Source organism: Passer montanus, unplaced genomic scaffold (assembly GCF_014805655.1).
Source record: "Passer montanus isolate IOZ18808 unplaced genomic scaffold, ASM1480565v1 scaffold442, whole genome shotgun sequence".
Classification (NCBI taxonomy): domain Eukaryota; kingdom Metazoa; phylum Chordata; class Aves; order Passeriformes; family Passeridae; genus Passer; species Passer montanus.
Window position 1 is genome coordinate 4,119 of NW_024369285.1, and position 16,670 is coordinate 20,788.

The 16,670-nt window shown below is 51.0% G+C and overlaps 1 protein-coding gene across 1 annotated transcript; it reads left to right on the forward strand.

Moving 5' to 3' along the window:
• Positions 1 to 3,674: 3,674 nt before the first annotated feature.
• LOC120507890 (olfactory receptor 14C36-like) lies at positions 3,675 to 4,607 on the forward strand. The gene is given in 1 exon segment (XM_039721041.1): positions 3,675 to 4,607. A coding segment is annotated over 1 exon segment (933 nt).
• The last annotated feature ends 12,063 nt before the right edge of the window (positions 4,608 to 16,670 follow it).

The following is a 16,670-nucleotide window of genomic DNA, read 5'->3' on the forward strand; positions in this document are numbered from 1 at the left end:
CAGCGCGGCCCATCCTGACACAGCCCCAGCGCAGCCGCTGCAGAAACCTCCATCGTAAAACAGCTCCAGCCGCAAGGACCCCACCCGGCCGGGGTCACGGAACCATCTGCAGCCCCAGGAGAGATATTAACTCTTTCAGTGCTTCCACCCTCCCTCGAGGGAGAGAAATGGACAAAGTGCAGGCACACAGAGGAGCAACCGAGATCCGTGAGGAGGAAGTTGAGTACCCAAATGGGAGGGATGAGGAAATGCCTTGATCTTGGGGCTGAAATCCTCTTGTAAAGCTATGGAGAAGGACATAATTGATACAGAAGACTCTCTTTTGCCCTATAATTCACTGAAAAATATGGGGGGATGACTTCTTCAGCAAAGGCGTCCATGCTACAGTAAGCAAATGTTGAAGTAGCTATGACCCCACGAGAAGTTTGAACATTGAAACTGGCAAGACTGATGAGACCTTGTGCCCTCAGGGAGAGAAGAAGATTTCAGAGATGAAAATTATTTCAAGAATGTATGAAGAGAACTTTTGCTTTTAAACGGCTTGTTTTTAAACTAATGTTGTCCCATAAGCCAGCATAGCCCATAAACACAGCTGTGGGAAGGCTGTGAAACTCAGAGATGAAAATTATATCAAGAATGGATGAAGAGAACTTTTGCTTTTAAATGGCTCATTTTTAAACTAATGCCCCATAAGCCAGCATAGCCCATAAACACAGCTGTGGGAAGGCTGTGAAAAAATAGGAGGGACTTCATGATATTCTGGGCGGCTTCTATTCCTGGAAATTGAGAGCCATGAGAGAAATATTTTCTTATGGAGACGTCTCCATAGCATGAAAGAGAGAATCCTCTCCCTAAGTGAAATGAACAAAGACTATTCTAGAGGTGGCAAACAAACAGGAATGTTTATGTTTTGTCTCTTTACGTTGTCAGTAAGGAAGAAAAGGTTGTAGGAAGAGAAGTGTTCTGAAAGCTTTTTCCTGATTCTTAATTCTCTACCTTTCAATTATTATTAATAAACTTATCTTCATACCCTTCTGAAGTTTTGAGCCTACTTTGCCTTTCTCTTAATCCTAATTTTCTTATGGGGACATCTCCATAGCATGAAAGAGAGAATCCTCTCCCTAAGTGAAATGAACAAAGACTATTCTAGAGGTGGCAAACAAACTGGAATGTTTATGTTTTGTCTCCTTATGTTTTCAGTAAGGAAGAAAAGGTTGTAGGGAGAGAAGTGTTCTGAAAGCTTTTTCCTGATTCTTAATTCTCTACCTTTCAATTACTATTAATAAACTTATCTTTATACCCTTCTGAAGTTTTGAGCCTACTTTGCCTTTCTCTTAATCCTATCTCCCAGCAGGAAATGAGTAAGAATATACTAGTGAGTTCACTGGAAATTAGGCAAAACTGAACACACCACACTAATTAATCCTTCCTCCAAGAAATGTCAAACTGGCGAAACAAAACCACTACAGAAATGTTCCTGATGAATTTCCCAGAGCAGAGGGAAATCAAGGCAGAGCCATGGTCTGTCAGGACTCTTTGATCCTAATGAGCCCCGTGGTGCATTTGGAGTGGAGCCCCTGAAGCTCAGGGCATGAGAGGAGATTGCACAAAGCTTTCCAGGAGTCCAAGTCAGAAATAAACCCCAAAGTGTTGCAAGGTATGAATGGGTCCCACTGAGGTCCATCCCCAACACAGGCTCCTCATGGATTCCTTGGAGGAGAGAACTAGGGGTCAGGATGGCACAAAAACCTTTCAAAGATTCAGTGTGGAAAGGAAAATCCAAAGTGCCTTAAAAACCTTGAGTAACACAAAGCATTAATGAGCCCCACTGAGTGTTAATGCAAAGCTCTCAAGGGACTCATTAAAGCAGATAATTGGGGCCATGATTGCACAAAACTCTCACAGAGTCTGTATCAAAAGGGAAACATCAAGTACCTGAAAGTAACTGAAGTACCCTGAAGCATTAATGAGCCCCACTGAGTGTTAATGCAAAGCTCTCAAGGGACTCATTAAAGCAGATAATTGGGGCCATGATTGCACAAAACTCTCACAGAGTCTGTATCAAAAGGGAAACATCAAGTACCTGAAAGTAACTGAAGTACCCTGAAGCATTAATGAGCCCCACTGAGTGTTAATGCAAAGCTCTACTGCCTGCAGCCACCCCGGGCACAGCCCAGAGGCACAGAGGGGTTAAACTCAGCCTCAGAGGGCTGGGAGCACAGAGCAGAGCTCACTCAGGGCTCACTAGAGCAGAAATCATCCCAGGTTTCAAACAGTAATTCTCTGGCTGTGGAAGAGAAGCTGCAGCTCCTGCAGGGATCTCCTGGAGCTGGCACATCCCACAGCTTTTAGGAGCTTTCAGGAGCATTCTCAGAGTTGCTCCAGGGCAGGGATGTGGCCCCAGGGCAGGGCTGGCTTTCCCTGCTGCCCCAGCCGAGGCACAGCCCAGGGCAGCTCCTGTTGCCAGGCTCTGCTGCAGGGCTGAGCAGCCGCGGGTGCAGCCAGGGGTGCCCAGGGCTGTCCTGCAGAGCAGGCTCCTGCAGCCCAGGGCGCTATGCTGGGGCAGGGACTCTGCTGCCTGCCAGGGACAGCTCTCAGCCAGCCTGGGGAGCTGCTCCCAGCACTGGGGAGAAGCTGCTGGGAGAAGGAGCCACCCTGAGCAGGGCAGGTGCTGCTGCTGAGAGGGGCTGGGGGGGGCAGGGCTGCTCCCAGCTCCAGAACAGCCTGGGCACAGCTCCGGAAGAAACTTCCCAAAGAAGGTAAGCCTGGCATTGCTGGAAAGATCAGGAGCTTTCCTGGGAGTGTTTTCAGTTTCCTGCTTGGAAAAGGATGGGAAATTTGGGGTGATGACAAAAAAGATTCTTGCATTTTATACATTTCTTCATATATTCGTAGCTCTGTAAATTACTATTATACAGTTATAAAACTATAATCCTTATTTAAATCTATTAAACTCTTTATTAACTCTATTAAACTACTATTATATACTTCTATATTTATACTCCTTAATTAACTCTAGTACATTTCCTAACCTTTCTATTAGATTTTAGAACAATAATCTGACTGTCTAAATAAAGTCCTGAAATACTGTATAGTCTTATTATCAGGTAGAGGACCTACAAGGAGAATGCTTTGGTTTTTGACCAGCATGTGAGCAGTCATAAGAAAGAGTGGGGCAAAGAGTGGGACATACTCCAATGGGTTGAGCCAGGGGGGCAAACTCTGAGTGCATCAGAAATGCTGGGGATTTCTGACCTCACACAACCAGGAATGATGCATGGGTAGGAAAACAATTCCTAAAACCAACTCCTGCCATCCTTTAGGCTTGGGAATGCAGATGCTACCAAGCCTTTCTGCATCAGGAATGATTCCATTGCCAAATCCTGAATATCCAGCCTTGTCCTTCGGACACATGGCCACAAACCATGAGCAGTGGGGCAGGGATGGCTCCATGAGAGCCCCCATGCACAGGCCTGGCTGCTTCTGGCACACTGCCTGCTCAACTGGAGCTCAGGCAGGGACCTGGGGGAAGGTTTTCCCAGAGCAGGAATAAGGGTGGGTGAGTCCCAGTGAGGCAGGCTACAGGGGATGGTCCATGTTTGGCTCAAAGCAGCCTGTCCTCAATTGTCACTGTCTTTTCTCCATCAACTGGTCCCCATGTGCAGCCCCAGCAAATGTCCAACAGCAGCTCCATCAGGCACTTCCTCCTGCTGGCATTGGCAGACATGCGGCAGCTGCAGCTCCTGCACTTCTGCCTCTTGCTGGGCATCTCCCTGGCTGCCCTCCTGGCCAACGGCCTCATCATCAGCGCCGTAGCCTGCGGCCACCACCTGCACACGCCCATGTTCTTCTTCCTGCTCAACCTGGCCCTCAGCCACCTGGGCTCCATCTGCACCACTGTCCCCAAAGCCATGCACAATTCCCTCTGGGACACCACCACCATCTCCTACACAGGATGTGCTGCACAGGTTTTTCTGAATTTCTTCTTCCTTCGCTCAGAGCTTTCCCTCCTGACCATCATGTGCTACGACCGCTACGTGTCCATCTGCAAACCCCTGCATTACGGGACCCTCCTGAGTAGCAGAAATTGTGCCCACATGACAGCAGCTGCCTGGGCCAGTGCCTTTCTCTATTCACTGCTGCACACAGCCAATACATTTTCCCTGCCCCTGTGCCATGGCAATGCCCTGGGCCAGTTCTTCTGTGAAATCCCCCAGATCCTCAAACTCTCCTGCTGACACTCCTACCTCAGAGAACTCAGGATTTTTGCTGTTAGTGGCTGTTTATCATTTGGCTGTTTTGTGTTAATTGTTTTCTCCTATGTGCAGATCTTCAGGGCTGTGCTGAGGATCCCCTCTGAGCAGGGACGGCACAAAGCCTTTTCCACCTGCCTCCCTCACCTGGCTGTGGTCTCCCTCTTTATCAGCACTGTAGCATTTGCCTACCTGAAACCCCCCTCCATCTCCTCCCCATCCCTGGATCTGTTGGTGTCAGTTCTGTATTCGGTGGTGCCTCCAGCCCTGAATCCCCTCATCTACAGCCTGAGGAACCAGGAGCTCAAGGCTGCAGTGTGGAGACTGATGACCAGATGGTTTCAGAAATATTAAATGCTAGACAATTTCTGTAAGAAAAGTCATCTTTCACTTGTAATAAAAAAAATCATTGATATTTCTTATTCTTCTCATTTTGGAATTTCTTTTCCTTTTTTGTTAAATTTTTATGTTGTCGACAAAGACAGATAATATTTTGTGCCAATTCTCATTTTGTTTCTCGCCACATTCCCTGTGGCCACATGCTGTGTAAATGAGAGGCTGCACTCCCAATTATTTTAAAGGAACTGAAGGATCTCCCAGCAGAGTTTTCTGCAGAGATGCCTTTTTGTTGCCTTCTCTGGAGCTGCAGCAGCAATGTCTGTGTGCAGAGTTGGGGCAGATCAGTGCTGGCCCAGCAGCTGTGCCCAGCAGCAGCAGCAGCACTTGGTGTTGGCAGTGCTGCTGCCGTGGCCCTGCCCCGCTGCCCTGGTGGTCCTGGTGTTGCTGCAGGGCCTGAGTGCTCTCGGGGCCGGGCACAGTCCTGGGGGTGGCAGTGCCTGGGCTGCAGCAGGGACAGGCCATGGGCACTGCTGGGGCAGTGCTGACGCCTCAGGCCAGGCCCTGGGGCTGCAGGCTCCTTGCCCAGGCTCTCTCAAGAACACGGCCAGGCCAATGTTCAGCACAGAAAAGCCCCAGGGTGAGCAGCCCCAGGCTGGCCGTGGGCAGGCTGGGGGCAAACAGCATGGCTGGGGCTGTGCAAGGGCCCTGGGGGAGACGGGAAGGAGCAGCAGAGCAGGGGCTGATCCATCCCCAGTGCGCTGGACAGCCACTCCTCACAGAACTTTTGTTCCAGACCCCTCACCACCCTTCCTTCTCTTCTCTGGACACGCTCATGCCCCTCCATGTCCTTCCTAAACTGAGGGGCCAAGAACTGGATACAGCACTCGAGGTGCTGCCCAACCAGTGCCGAGCACAGGGGAAGAATCACTGCCCTGCTCCTGCTGGCCACACCATTCCTGATCCATAGGAATGCCAGGGGTTGTTTAAGAGAAATGGTGAGGAGGGGGTGTTGATAAAGTGTTATGGATTGTCAGCCATGAAGGGTCTTGATTTTCATATCTATGCAGACGGCATTAGAAGGTGCTGGGGGTCAATATCAAGTGGACATTGCTGATATCGATCTGTAATTAGGAAAAGAAAACCGGACAATATACTTCTCACTGCATTGTTTTCAATACAGTATATTCACTTTGAATTCACTTCTGAAATCTGTCTAATTTATCATGGAAGAATTGAAAACTGGTTGACTTATCAGATGCTGCTGGGACATTGCACATAGCTCAGGGAAGAGCGTGATTGTTATTAAATTGTATCCCGTTCAACTATGGTCTGTTGGCCTCGAAGATAAACTTTCTGTCCATCTGAGTTTCACCAGTTCCTGACCCTCAAAGGCCACAAACCTGATGAGTTGTGGTTCCCACTCCAGTGGTGGTACTTGCACCTCTCTCCACTTGTGCCAGAAAGTGCCTGGCAATGCAGGGATGAAGGAAACAGGACAGGCTGTGGGGATCAGGGGCAGGGATTTGGGATGGTTGTGAGCCCAGGGCAGCACCCAGCCCTTGGCCTTGGTGACCCTCATCCCATTGTTCTGGGCCCATGGCTCCATCCTGTCCTGATGCCCCTGCAGAGCTTCCTGCCCTCCAGCACAGCCACACTCCTATCCAGCTTGGAGTCTCCTGGGAACTGACTGAGGGTGCCCTCAATGGCCTCATCCAGATAAGCAAGAAAGAGATTTAACTGGCCTGGCCCTAGTCCTGAGCCCTGGGGACACCCCTGGGTGTGACTCCATTCCTCATCTGCTCTGAGTGCCAGGGGTTGGATGAGGGAAATGGTAGGGAGAGGGTGGGGACAAAGTCTGATTGATTGTCAGCCATGAAGGATCTTGATTTTCATATATGTTCAGACTGCTGTAGAAAGTGTTGGGGGTCAATATAAATTGGACATTGCTGATATCTATCTATAAAGAAGAAAAGAAAACTTAACAGGATAAAACAGTTCTCTCTACATGGTTTTCAAGACAGCAAATGCATTTTAAATACACTTCTGAAATCTGACTAACTAACCACAAAATAATTGAAAACTTATTTCCATGGGCTTGAATTGTTTGGGTGTTTTAAAAAAATGTTTATGAGCCTTTTTCACTGAATTCCCAAACTGAAGAGCTCAAGAAAGAAGAGGCCTCTGGAGGAGTAAAATTCATCAGCAAAGCCCAACTGGCTGAGGATCCATCCCCATCAGAGCAGCAATGAACAACAATGGGCACAGCTTTGTGGCTGCCCCATCTTTGGGAAGGCCCTGGGCCTGGAGCAGGAGCAGCTCTTGAGGGCCCCAAGGCCGGGGCTCTTGTGCTGGCCTGGGCACATGGGATGGCAGCAGGGGCTGCAGAGCTCTCAGCACCTGAGCCAGAGGGGAGCAGGGCAGCCAGAGAGCCTCCTTTGGCCTTGGCCCAGCACCTTCCCCCATGGCTGGGGCTGAGTCCTGTGTGAGCTGCAGCTGCTGCTGTGCCCTTGGCAGGGGCTGAGGCCGTGGGGCCAGTGGCCAGAGCAGCCTGGCCTGAGCAGAGCTGTGGGGCCAGAGCCGGCTGGGCTGGGCTGGGGAGAGGCCCTTGGTGCTGCCCAGAGCTCAGGGCAGCTGGCAGAGCTTGCAGGGAGCTGGGCTGGGCTCAGAGAGCCTGCCCCAGAAACCATCAGTGTCCATCTCAGCCTGGCTGAGCGTGCAGGGGCAGGACTCAGGCCAGGCCTTGTGGGGCAGGGCCAGCGCCTGTGCAAGGCATTGAAAACAGGCAAGTGCCCCAGAGAGGAGGCTGCTCTGTGCCCTTGGGGGCATGGACAGAGCAGGGAGGGGGCCCAGGACATTTGTCACCACCAGCCTCTGTCCCCAGCCCTTGGCAGCCCTGGCTGCTGAGCCCAGCTTTGCCCTGGGCTGAGTTTGGCTGTGGCCCAGCTCCATCCTCCTGCGGGGCTCAGGGCCTGTTCCCGGCCATGGCCAGCCCTGGCCGGCCTCTCTGCTGGCCCAGAGGCCGGCAGAGCCCGGGGCAGGGCTGTCTGTGCAGGCCCACAGGTGCCAGGGGCTGTGCAGGAGCTGGCAGAGGCTGCCCAGCAGGGAGGCCATGGGGCACAGAGCCCCAAGGCTGCTGTGGGCAGCACGGCACAGGGGCCGTTCCCAGCCGCAATGCTCCTGGCCTGGGCTGGGCCTGCACAGGGGCTGGGCCACCATGGCTGGGCCAGCACAGGGCCACCAAGGGGCCACGCAGCCGCTGCCGGGGCTGACAGCAAGGCCAGGCACACACAAGCAATTGCTGAGCATGGCCTGCGCTGGCCAGGGCTGACTGTGCCACAGGCAGAGCTCAGCTGCCCTTGGGGGCTGCAGGAACAGTCAGGAGCCCAAAGAGCCTCCATGGCTGTGCTGGAGACCAAGGCTGGAGCAGGGAAATGCAGGGCTGCTGCGGCATGGGGAGAGCATGGAATTCCAGCACACACCCCAGCTCTCTGATGATCCCGGCACCATGCTGGGCCCTGTTTCACACTGGAGCAGAGCAGATGTTGATGGCACAGGAGCCCTGTGGGGCTGTCAGGGACAATCTGCAGCTTGCAAGGTGCTCTGCTCTCCCTCAGGTGCTCTCGGAGAGATCCAATCCCAGCTGGGCACCTCAAGGCAGAAGTGGCACTGCCTCTTCATGGACACAAAACTGATGTCTGCCTGGAAAGGGGCACAGCTTTTAATACTTGAACATTTAATAATATATAAGCACTTTTTTTTTTTTAATCTGAGTCACTTCAGTACTTTTGAAAAATGTTTTCCCACAAGGAACAGGAATTTCCTGGAGGTGTACTGATGGCAGGACGAGAAATACCGATCTTGTCTTCTACTGCTGTCATCAATATTCTGTCATTAATATTGATGGTGTCATCAATATTCTCTCCCTCATCCTTCAGTTGTTTCCAGCTCTGCTGTTTAAATGGCCATGTCTAAGGTCATCGCTTCACTAGAGCAGCTGGATCTATGTCCTTTCGATTGCTCCCAGATTTCCTCCTTCAGATGCTTTCTGATCATTCAAGTGCCTCTCAACTGACTGGTTTCATGCTTTGAGCTTCAGGGAGTTGCCCAATCTCTCTGAAGTTAAAATAAATATCATGTTAGTCAACATCTTAATTTCATTTGTATCTATCCTAGAATAACCTGTTCTTATTTCTTTGTCCAAAACTGTTTAGTTTCATAATATAGAAGCAAGTCTTTATTATATAGATCTTTTGAGTATTTTTAAGAAATGTCAAAGTTTTCCCACCAGGAACAGGAATTTCCTGGATCTACTGGAGTCTTCTACTTATGGCTGGAAACAAAATACTGATCTTCACCACTCCCTTTGCCACTGACTTCAGTCTAATATTTCATGACTCTCTCCTTCAGGTGTTTCCAGCTCTCCTGTGTAAATGGCTATGTGTAAGGACATAGCTACATTTAGAGCGGCTGGACCTATGTCCTTCCCATTACTCCCAGATTTCCTCCTGCAGCTGTTCTCTGCTCATTCCAATGCAGCTCCCTTCAGGGGCTTCATGCTTTGAACTTCAGGGAGTTTCCCAGTCTTTCAGAAGTTTAAATAACTCCTTAGTCAGCATCTTAGTTGTAGTTTTATCTTTTCTATCACCTCTTCTATGTTTTTGTCTAAAATCTATCCTGTATGGCAATCCCTTGTGCATGGTGGACATGTCAGATATTGCTGGGATGTCACAAGGAGCTGAGGGAAGGGGTTTGATGTTTCTTAAATTTTATCATGTTCACATTTTTTATGTTGGCCATGAAGAGAAACCTTTCTGTGCCTCTGAGTCTCACCAGTTCCTGGTTCCACAAAGCACACAAATCTGATAAGTTGTGGTTCCTACTCCAGTGGCTGCACTTGGATCTCCCTCCACAGCCAGAGCAGAGCTCCATTGTCCCACAAATTCCGTGGCAAAGGAGGAATGAAGGAAACAGGACAGGCTGTGGGGATCAGGGGCAGGGCAGAGCCAGGGAGAAGAAAGACATTTGCATTTGATGGAGCTGTGCCTTTCCTTGGCTTTGGTGGCTGAAAATCAATGAACATCCGTCTGTGTCTTGGGCAGCTCCTTCTCCAAGGAAAGCAGGTGGGAGTTGGAGCCAAGGAGCCACTGAGGCCATCCCTGCCCAGAGACCGTGGGGGAATGGGCAGACAAGGAGAGCGTCCCTGGGGCTGGGCCAGCAGAACTCAGAGGCACCAGCGACTCCAGCTGGGAAATGGAGTGTGGAATGTGGTTGGGAAAGCCCTGCCTGGGCTGTGCCAGGCAGGAGAGACAAGGCCCTGACTCTCATCCCCCAAACAATTCTCTCAAGGAGACATTTAAACAAAATTGCAATTGTTTCTGTACTATGAGTTGGCCTCCCTGGAGAAATACCAACAAGAGATTCTCAGGATCTCAAAACAGCCTTTACAGGGAACTTTACAAAATCAGAGAAACTTTGGCAAAAGGTTTAATATGATATTCAATCAACAATAAACACTTCTCAAAGCATTAACTTGGTCCATTCAACTTCATAAACTCTGTCTATATTAAGTTAATCAAAATTTGCAAGTGGACAGAAATAGAAGAAGACACAGAAAGAGAGAAAGAGAGAAATCATTTAGAGAAGCACACACACAGTTACTGACTCCTGGATTCCAGCACTGTTCAGACAGAAATTCCAAGAGGAGGTGGGGTCAAGATGTGTGCTTGCCTTGTGGTCAGCCTTCAATACCCCTTGGTCTTCCTGGGCCCTTCTCCCAGGTTGGACTTGAGCTCATTTGGTCACTCAGGTGCTGGGCTGGGGGCTCCAGAGGTGGCTGTGGAGCACTGCCTGTGCTGTGCCAGGGAGTGGCAGCCACTGCTGGGCTGGGATAGAGGCTCTGGGTAAATTGGGGTTCCAGGGCAGGGCAAGGCTAGACCTGCCCCTTCCTCCCCTACACATGTATTGTTTTGAGCCAACAATCTCCTTCAGTCTCTCAAAACAGGGCATGTTGGAGGTGAAATCCCAATTCTGGCCATGGGCACCTGGCTGAGAACCCCCAGGGTTTAGAAGGGAGGTGAGAGCCTCACTAGGCTAAGGCCAGCCATACTTGTCAGGAATGCAGATTTTGTTTGGGAGCAGTTTTTGGATATAGCGAATTTTGGAGGTGGAAGCCCAATCTCAGCTATGGGCATGTGGAGAAGCAGGACAGTTCTTTCCCATAGGATGGAAAGCACAGACCCTTCCCAAGTGTTTTAGGGACAGATGGGAGGCGACCCTCATGAAACCATTGCCAGACAGAATTTTTCTGTCCATATTCCTATGGGAACAATCCCTGGTTATAAGGAAATTTGGTGGTGAAATCCAAATTCTGCCCTTGTGTGCCTGGAGGAGAAGACAGATCTTTTCCACCACCAGGGAAAGCACGGAGCCCCACTGTTTCAGAAGCAGATCAGAAGAGACCCTCAACGTTCCAAACTCAACTGGGCCAGTCAGATGGCCCCTGGGAGGCCAAACCAGCCAAGCCTGTTCCATGTTCCCTGGGTTTTATGGGTTTTAGTGTCACAAAGGCCCCTAGGTTCCTTCCTAGAAGGTCAGAAAGTATCAGAATGGTCCCAAAAATTCCATGAGACTTTGTAGTGTCACAATGGTCTCTATGGTTACAATGGCCCCACAGTGTCATGTGACTCCTCTTTTCCATGAGCCCTGATGTGTCACAACGGACCTTTGGTCACTGGGGGTTTGCAGCATCCCAATAGTCTCCTCTGGCTTCACAGTGCCACAATGGACCACTGATGACAGCAGACCACTCTGTGTCACCCTGGAGCTTTGGTTCCATGCAGCGCTGCAGTGTCACAATGGTCCTCTTGGTTCTGTGGGGACCCCAGGGATCATAATGGTCTCCTTGGCTCCATGGTGCCCCACAGTGTCACTACAGCCCCTTGGTTCCATGAGGCTGTGAAGGGTTTTAATTGTCTCTCCATTGTTCCATGAGACCTTCCGATGTCACAATGGACGTTTGGTTGCATGAGGTCTCGCGGTGTCACAATGGACCCTTGCTTTGATGGGGCCTCACAGTGTCACAATGATCCCTTGGTGTCACAGGGCCCCACAGTGTCACAATGGTCCCTTGGTTCCATGGGCCCTGTGCTGCTGCATTCCCCCCTCCCCTTCTCAGGCCACCCTGCCAGCTCAGAAATGCTCCTTGGGTCTCGGCCTTGGCCAACAGCCCCTGGACTCAGCTCCTCTGCAGCTCAGCACAAACACTGTCTGCTCCAGGCACTGCTGCTGCCCAACCAGCTCCTGGTTTCTGGAGGAGCAGCCCTGGGAACTGGTTTTGTTCCCTCAGGGGCACAACATGCCTGTTCTCACACTGCCAAAGAAAGCTGTTGATGCCAGGTGCGGCCAGGATGAACCATTGCTGTGACTGCAGCCCCTCTCTTGGGGCCCTACAAACAGCGCTGCAAAAGGAGCCCCTTGGAGCTCTCCTGGGCCAGCGACTCCCTCTGAGTGGGGCCTCTCCCAGCCGGGAACTCTCCCGTTTGCTGCACTCGGGGATCCTGAACAACGAGGGAGCCTGGGCCGATCCCCCCACTCCTCCAGGCTCAACCCTTCACCCGCTGGGGAGATGCCAAAGCATCCACAGGAAGCATTTGCTGCCCTCAGGGGAATTTCTCACAGGTGCCTTGCACTGACTCTTTGTGTCTGTGTGCACACAGGAGTGCCTGTACCGAGGAAATGTGGAAGAAATGCTGCTCTCTGAGGAGTTGGACTGCACTCGGGGATCCCTGAACAACAAGGGAGCCTGGGCTGATCCCCCCACTCCTCCAGGCTCAACCCTTCATCCACTGGGGAGGTGCCAAAGCATCCACAGGGAGCATTTGCTGCCCTCAGGGGAATTTCTCACAGGTGCCTTGGACTGACTCTTTGTGTCTGTGTGCACACAGGAGTGCCTGTGCTGGGGAAATGTGGCAGAAATGCTGCTCTCGGAGGGGTTGGAGTGCCTTGGATAGCTGAGTCAGCCAGGCCTGTAAGTGAGGTGACTTATCACAAGGTCTAAGTGAAGTTAAATGCTGCTAAGAGTTGCTCCTTTGCTATGTTGTTATGTTTAATATAAGTTATATGCCGAGTTAAATACTGTTAAGTGTTATTTCTCTATTAAATTGGTATGGCATAGGTTTTAAGATAGGTGAAATACTGTTAAGCTTTGTTCTTTTGCTAAATTGTGAAGTTCAAGGTAGAAGTCAATGTTAAGCCCTGTTAGGTTTGAGCTGTGTTAAGCTTTTAGGCCATATTCCTTTTATCCTTGCCATCACTGCCCTTTTGGCACACTCACACACACAGGGAGAGTTCTTGTTTCATTTCTGGTTTGATTGCCAGGATTTGTTTTGGCTTTGTCGTGTCTTTGTTTCCTTTGTGTGCCTGAAGTGTCCAGTCAGGAGCAAAGTGACTCTTGCCAAGGAACTTTGTGGTGCTGTCCCTTAATATTAAAACTGCTATTTGCTGATCCCTTGCTGGGGATGTTTTCAGCGCTCTCAAGTCCTTGTTCGTAACAGGGTGAAGGAGCCCTGGCCCAGGCTCTGGCCCTGGGGGACACGGGGATGTTGCTGAGGGGTCCCTGTCCCCCTGTCCCACCCCCCATGGCCCCAGTCCCCATCCCCGTGTCAGGCTCTGGGGTCGATCTCGTGGAACATCCTCTGGGGGAGGCTGCAGCATGGGGGGCGGGGGGACCCGGGGGACAGGGGACCCCACTGCGCACGAGCATGGTTGGACTGCTCTGGGGGAACTGTGAGGGGGGGCTGGGGCAGAGTGACCTCCCCGGTGACCTCACACGGCTCCTGTGATGTCACACAGTCTTTGTGATGTCTTACAGATCCCTGTGATGTCACAGCCCACATTATGATGTCACAGATTCTTCTGTGATATCACACAGCCTACCCTGTGATGTCACACAGCCATTCTATGATGTCACGAACTGATCTGTGATGTCACAGCCCCTCTGTGATGTCAGAGAGATACCCTGTGATGGCATAATCCGTTCTATGATGTCCAGCCATTTATGTCACAGACGCTACTCCTCGATGTCGCAGGCAACTCTGAGATGAAACACACCTACTCTGTGATGTCACAGCCTGCTCTGTGATGTTACACAGTCACGCTCCAGCCTCTCTGAAACCACCCTTCACTCCCTCCCAGGCTATTCCTGTTCTGTCCTCAGTCTCCACACCACTGAGCCCAGAGCCATCAGCCTCTCCCTGCTGGTTATGTGATGAGGCCTCCAAACCCCATCTTGGGAGATTTTTCAGTCTTCTCCAAGGTCTGTGAAAATGGAAAAATAGTGGTCAACATTATTTTATCTCAAATCTTGCAGTGACAGAACAAGGGTCAGTATCTCTGAGATGAATGAGGGTGGATTTACTTTTGTTAGAAGGAGGAAATATTTTACAATGATGAGAGTGGCACAAAACTGCAACTGTTCTTCCACAGAATTGGATTCCCCATCTCAGGAATTATCCTGCAACCTGAGCCTCTCATCCCCAAGAACAGAATTCCTGTTGTGTGGGTTCTCTGCTGTGCTGGGTGCCCTCACAACACTTCTGGCCAGAATGTCTGCTGAGGGCAGCCAGGCTGCTGCAGGGGCAGTGACCTCACAGCCATCACCATGGCAGCCCTGTCCCCTGGGCCTGGCTCTCCCCTTTCCTCTGCCCCTGCCTTGTCTCTGCTGGCATGAAGAGTTTTGTCATTCATATCTTGTCCCCAAGGTGCTGGGGCCAATGGCTTCCCAGGCAGGCTCCTGGAGCAGAAGTGGCTTTTCAGAGCCCAGGCAGAAATGAGCCCTGAGGCAGCAGCTCTGCAGTGCTGGTTACCAGGCCAGGCTGCCAAGGGACGCTTCTGGCCATGTCCTGCAAGCCACTGCTGCTGCCAATGTGCCTTTGGTGCCTCAGGCTCTGCCTGGCACAGCTCCCAGCACGCCACTCTGCCCTTGTGCCCGAGCCCTTCCCTGTGCTGGGGCTGGCCTGGGGCTTTTCCTGCAGCGGGACCTGCCCTGCTCCTGGCACAGGAAAGGCAGTTCCTGCTGGAGCAGGAGGCTCTGCCTGCAATGGGCTCCAACAACTCCAGCCAGGCCCTGTTGACTCCAAAACTGCTTCCTAAAGCAGAATATTCTAATAATTGTTATAGGTCCTGTACTGTGAAGTAAATAACCGTGGTTAAGTTCTTTCTTCTAATCATGATCAGAATCAATCAGAGCCATATAATAGAAATTTATCTGGTATTCCATCCTTAATCCTGTGGGACAAATTGCATTAAGGTTCAGTTCTACCTGTCCAATCTTTACACCTTTGAAAATGTATGGGCCTGGGACGGGATCCAACCACTCCCAGTCTCCTGTATTAAAAGGAGTTTTAGCAGTGTAGGGGCCCTGCAGGGGTTTGAGGATCCATGGTGGCTGTTGGATGTCATTCCTCCATCTCATAACCCAGCAGGATTTTCTGTAATAAAGAAATAAAGCTTTTGCCTGAGGCTCCCACTGTGCCCATGACAGGAACCCCTGGGAGTGTCTGGGACATCCCGGCTCTTTGGCAGCCTGGGGACTCCTGCGATGTCATCGTGGAGCCCCCGTCAGTGCCTGTGACAGATCAGTGCCTTTGCAGCCCAAGATGCCCTGCAGGTAGTTTTATTGAATGCATAATTTAACTTTTGTGTTGCCTTAACACTCACAGTAAAATAAGACCATTCTTGCCATTGGTTTCTGTGTTCTTTAAATCACCCCAGTCAGCTGGCAGAACAGGTATCAGAACCTGATGAAAGCCAGGCTCTGCTGTGATCTAACTGGGCCCCGTGGAATGCAGAGGGCCCCTGTCAGTCCATGGAACCCATGGAAGCAAGGCTCAGGTGTGAAAAAGGCCGGCACCATGGAACCCAAGAGCCCCTCACGGAACCAGGGCTGCAGTGTGTCACCGAGGGAGGGACCTCATGGCAGCAGGAGAGCATTGTGAGGCTGTGCAACAACAGGGCACCAAGGTTCCACTGTGACTTGACAGAACCCCATGGACATGAAAGGCCCCAAATCGGGCCAAGAGACACTTCCCAGACAAAGCCCAAGGAGGGGATTTGCTTTATTCAGCCTGCTGGGTGTGCAGGGATATCTCCTCCTAACAGCGCACACAGGCAGGCAGCAGATTACAATATACAGTTACACTCTATGCATATTCATATTTCTCCTCAGAAAAGGTGTGGTTATATAAACGATTTCTCAGCACTCATTACAATCATTAGCATACACGAGGCACAGGCACAGTGCACACTGGTGGTGGCACTGAGGAAGGCTCTGCGTCTTCCTCGGGGGTCTCCTGATGAAGGATGGAAGTCTTCATCGCCGTGCCCTTTTCACCTTTCTCCTCTAGGCATGTGCAGTCTCTTGTTGGCTGTTTCAGCAATTTCCTCACTGGTTTTAGCAAGCTCTGCCCTTCATTTCTGCCAGCTTTGTTCCCTATTTCTTGCCAAGTTTCATCCTGTGTCTTTAGCTTGTGGCTGAATTTTTGCAAGAGTCCATACTGGGTGCAATGTCTCTTATTCTTGCCCAAGTATGCCTGGGCACAGTGCTTTTAACCCTTTCACAGCCACAGACTGGAGAGCCACTCCTGGACACTGGGAATTCCTGCAGGTGCCTCCACCTTTGCAGCCAGTGAGGCTCCAACCTCGCTGTGAGAGGCCACAGCTTTTACACTGTTAGACAAACAAGCTGACATCAGTGCTAGCGTGGGAATAACGGGTTTAATTCTCCTGTTTGGCTTCTTCCAAAGCCTGGCCAGGGCTCAAGGAGGAACCAAGGGAGGTGACTTTGATCCCACAGCCCCAAACAAAGCCAGATGGGGCCTTGTCCAGTTTCCAAACACAGAAAGGTAAATCCATATTTCAGCAGTGAACACATACAGAAATCCCTCGCACTCTGTCCATGACAGGAAGCCCTGGGAGTGTCTGGGACATCCCGGCTCTTTGGCAGCCTGGGGACTCCTGGGATGTCACTGTGGAGCCCCAGTCAGTGCCTGTGACAGATCAGTGCCTTTGCAGCCCAAGGTG